The following is a 4,580-nucleotide window of genomic DNA, read 5'->3' on the forward strand; positions in this document are numbered from 1 at the left end:
GTTTGGGCATGCAAAGTAGAACTGCACCAAAAGCCCACACAGGAATTCTAGAATGAAGATAACCCTAATCAGATCTTATTTTTATTGTTACTATGGTTTCTCTGAGATTTTAAGAAGCCAGATATTTAGGCTAATGACAGAAAAGAGAATCCATTTTTTTCAAGGTTTCAGGATTGATTTTTTTAAAAACAATGAAATCATAACCTTTGCAAGCCAAATGTTAAAAAAAAATACGAATAAAAAAGTGTATCTCCACTAAATCTGAGAGTACCCCAGCAAGACAACAGCCTGCCCATAAAAAGTTACACCTCATTCCCATTGCAACACACCTTACTTTTTTCCTTCCCTATCTCTGGCCTTTTGGAAGTAGATGAAAGTTGCTGTCAACTGTGAAGAAGAGAATTATTTCTGTTGACTTAAGCTTCACTTTAAATGTACCCTGATCTGAAATCCTGACTTTTGCCCAATGCTGTTGCAAATTCCTATAACTTAGTATCAGCTTATTATCAGCAGGAATAATAAGCTATTACACAAGTCAACCCACATTCATCAGCCCTCTACTTGACAAGCAAATAACTGTTTTCTCCCATAGGCACTTCCAGTTCATTTAACCAAAGAAGAGTGACAGCCCCAAATAGCGTTGCCAGAATCTCCTCGAGATAGGTGGGGTGGGCTGAGCTGCCACACTCCCCTCCGAGACACCCTTCCCACTCTTCCCTCCTGGGGTCCTTCACACTGGGTGGCACCCAGGGCTGCAGAGAGGGGCACAGAGGGGGGGCAAGGGACCACTGCCCTCCTGGGGGCACCAGTGGCGGCAGCTCACCAAGCCAAGCGCCTTCTGGATCATCGCGATGTCCTCTCCCATGCAGGCCTGCGCCACCTTCACCCCACCTATCCCCTTGAGGAGATTCTGGCAGAGAGACGTGGCTTAGGAGAAGGGGGGACAGGGGTGAGCCTCAGGGGAGAGTCGCTGGGGACCAGGACCTGTACTACCGCTCTGGTCTGCCCAGAGCCAGGGGGTGCATGGGGTCTGGCACAGCCATGCGGGCAGGGCACTGTGGCCAGCGCTCTCCATTCACCATGTCTTCCACAGCCAAGAAGGGGCAGCAGACCCCACAGACCCCCACCCTTGCCCTGTGTTGGGGGGCCCATTGCACAACCTGTGTCAGCAGGGTCGGATTCGGTCCTGCTTGCCCATGCCGAGCTCTGTGTGAGACCACTGGAATGGATCCAAAGGGCAAAGAACCATGCCACCCCTTGACGGCAGCCTGGCCAGGGAGGACAGTGGTGGCCACAACTAACAAAGCCGGAGCCACCAAGCAGGGGCCAGGCCCGCAGACATCTTCCCTAAGCATGCCAGCCCTGGCAGGATCCGGCCCTGTTGTGCTGGGGCAGATCTTTCCTTGGACCTGAGCTCCGCTTTTCTTGCTGGGGATGCTCGGGAAAAGCAGAGCCATGAGCAGCTCAGTACAGTGCAGCTCGGTGTCCCCCTGAAGTGCCCACCAGTGCCAGGCTCAGCCCTTGGGCAAGCCCAGGGGCCTTTTGGTGGGAGGGAACCTCTTGGCTGCCCGAGGAGCAGATACCATCCCCAGCCTTTTAGGAGCAGGGGAGGGAGGGAGAGGGCGTTGTGGCTGGATGCTGGGGGCTGAGCCTGTGGCCAGAGGGTAGCCAGTACTCTGTCACACCCACCGCTTGCTGATGGCAACAAGGAGAGCGCCCAGAGCCACGCGAGCAGCATCTCAGCTCTTCCTCCCCAAAACTCCATCCCCACCGTGAGCTGGGGCTTCAAGCAGGCCTTGCTCTCAGGGGCAGCGCAGAGCCCCCAGGAGGGGGCACCTCGGTGCAGGGGCATCCAGGGCACCGGGAAGAGCCTCTACCTTGGAGACGCTGCTCTCATTGGCTTCGGCTTCCTGCATCTCCCCCACATCAGCAGCCACGGAGGTAACCCAGGGGCTGCTGGTGGTCCCCTGCAGCAGGTGCTCCCGCGGCTCCTGGGGCTGGGACCGCTGGTCCTTGGGCCAGGCCTGGGTCCCGCCTGCCACCTCCTCCAGCCGGGGAGGTGCCTCGGTAGGCTGGGCCCTGCCCTGGCTGTGTCGGGCTGCACCCCTGCTGCTGCGGGCGGCTCCCTCTGGCCCAGGTGCCCGAGGATGCCCTGCAGCAGTCCGCACAGCGCACCGAAGTTGACGGCCTCGGGAGCCCCGATGGCGAGCTCCAGCAGCTGGGGCAGGCTGAGCGGGGCCGTCGCCGCTGCCTTCGCCTTCGATCTCGCCATAGCGCCTGGCCTGGGGGGAACGGGAGACTTTCTGCCTGGGGGGCACCTGGCAGAGCCGGCAGCCTTCCCCCCACGCCCCCTCCTCCTCGTCCCCAGCCCGCAAAGCAATCAAACCCCAGCCAAAGCGGGGCGGGGGGGGGAAGCGGCTGCGGGGTGCTCCCCCCGAGTGGGGGATGCGGTGGCCCCTGCCCGGCGCCCAGCCGGCTCTCCCCGCGCCCCGCTCCCTCAGACTGCGCAGCCCAGTTTCCCGCCCCTCGCCGCCCTCCGCCGGCCCCGCAATTTTCAATGCGCCGCCGCCGCTCATTGGTCGAGCCCGCTGCCCGTCACAGTTGGCGCTGCCCTGGAGTCCCCTGTTGCTAGGCGACGGCCCGGCGCCAGCCCCGCCCCCTGCCGCCCGCGCCGGGCTGCAGCTCCCCCGCGGCCAGCAGACGCCTCCCTTCGGCGGTTGCCGTCGGGCCCCGGCGGTTGTCACCCGCTCCCTCCGGCGGGGGCAGGCCGCACGGCTCGCTGCCAGCGCGCTCTGCAGCAAAGGCTGAGCAGCAGCGACAAGCAACGCCGGGAAACGCGCTTCCACGCAGCCCTGCCCAGGCCAGTGCTCCAAGGCAGGGGAAACGCCTTTGAACCAGGGGCAGCCGTCAGACGGGTCCTGACCGAAAGAACCAACTGCTTTGCCCTTAGGCACCACCAGCTCCCCCCTAGCAAAGGACGGACGGGAGCGGGTGAGCCCACAGCACAACACACACTCTTTCCAAAGACACCAGACTGCCCTTCCCGGGTATTAACACCGAAGCATATAGAACTGTTCTGCATGTGCCTTTTTCTTTTCCAAGCTGGGAGTACGGAATACAAGTAGAAAGATTCAGAGATGGGAACAAGATGCATGGGGGCAAGCAGCTAACCTTCTTACAAGGGAGTGTAAGCCTCAGCTCTAGTAAGTGACAGAGCTGCAGCATCAGGAGCTCTAAAGCTACACCCAGGGGCTGGTCAAGCTTGCTGCCAGCACTCCAGGCTGGCAGGGGAAGCTGGAAGAAGTTGCACAGTGCTACGGCAACAGCAGGGGGGGAATCCCAGGGCCAAAGGGAAAACCATACAGCTTGATGCTGCGATGGTGACAGCAGCATCCAAGGTCCAGGCTGGCTCAGGTCAGGCAGATGGTCTGTCCTAGCATATACCGGCCCCAAGCCACTGTCTCCATGTGACCTTCGGGAGCTCAGTGCATAGAGGGTACCAGTTTTCCTAAAGCATTGAGGGATGCTGAGTTGTGAGCAGCTCCCGGCTTCAGTTCAGCCAGCTGCTTTTAGCTTCCACTCCAGCACCAGTTCCATGGTTTCTACCCAAATACAGCCCAGCAAAAGCAAGTCTGAGTGGGGCAACAGCATCCAACAGGTGCTGACCTTGCCTCTGGCAGGGCTGACAAGCAGTTTGAAGGGGAGAGAAGAGCGATACCACTCGCACTGGAAGCCACAGCACCGTCCAATAGTGGCTCAGAACGAGGAGCCACGCAGACTTCACACACTTCAGCCAATCCATTCAGTAATACCTGCAGCATAGTACCGTGTTACTCCACCAGGCTGAGGAGCCACACTGCAGTCACAGAGCACAGCTGTGGTTTGTCCATAGTATTTTGAAAATGCAGGCAAACCATCCACAGCCTTAAGGCCTCATCCAGCCCTGTGCATCCCTTGTGGGATTTGGCTTGGAGGTTTAATCCATGCTGGATCCTGGAGATGACCCAACCACTCTGGGCCTTTCTGTACCCTCATCACCTATGAGACAGGACACTATTCTGCAAGACACAGGGTCTTGCTTGGTGTTCAAGGCTTGTCCTGCTCACAGAGTCACTGCCTGCCCCTGGTACTGTACACATTTTAGATGCTGGCATGGACAAGAAGGATGTAGGCAGAAGCTGAAGGATAAGCAAAACTAAACAACTGCCTGCTAGAGGCAGCCCGTCACCAGCAGCGCTCTTTTGAAACAACTGCCTCCAGCAGGATTTGTTCCTCACATCAGCAGGCTAGAAAGTGGTATAGCTTTTACTGGAGCATGTCTGCCTGCCTCTAAGGGGATGATCAAAGTCTGGGAATTCATCCTTATATCAATCATCCCAGAGACCAAGCCCTTCACAAGCACTTTGTGCTGCTTTCTCAAGCAGCCCCTCCACCGAAGGATTAGTGTCACTCAAAAAAGGAGCAAGCTGTGAGTCCTACTTCCCCATGGAAGGTGGCTGCAAGTCTGTTGCAGCAACAGCCCCATGGTACAGACCGAGCAGCTGTTCAGAGGGTACAGGGCTCATAGGAAGCACCAAAAA

At 58.1% G+C, this 4,580-nt stretch overlaps 1 protein-coding gene across 1 annotated transcript; it reads right to left on the reverse strand.

The window, feature by feature from the left end:
• Positions 1–247: 247 nt before the first annotated feature.
• LOC129736912 (uncharacterized) lies at positions 248–3,049 on the reverse strand. The gene has a single exon (XM_055721898.1). The coding sequence runs from the start codon at positions 2,574–2,576 to the stop codon at positions 1,803–1,805; it is 774 nt and encodes a 257-aa protein (XP_055577873.1). The 5' UTR covers positions 2,577–3,049; the 3' UTR covers positions 248–1,802.
• Between the last annotated feature and the right edge of the window lie 1,531 nt (positions 3,050–4,580).

Source organism: Falco cherrug, chromosome 1, assembly GCF_023634085.1.
Source record: "Falco cherrug isolate bFalChe1 chromosome 1, bFalChe1.pri, whole genome shotgun sequence".
NCBI classification, from domain to species: domain Eukaryota; kingdom Metazoa; phylum Chordata; class Aves; order Falconiformes; family Falconidae; genus Falco; species Falco cherrug.

Coding starts and splice junctions, on each gene's coding strand:
- LOC129736912 (XM_055721898.1), bottom strand. CDS start 2,576: ATGAGCGGCGGCGGCGCATTGAAAATTGCGGGGCCGGCGGAGGGCGGC.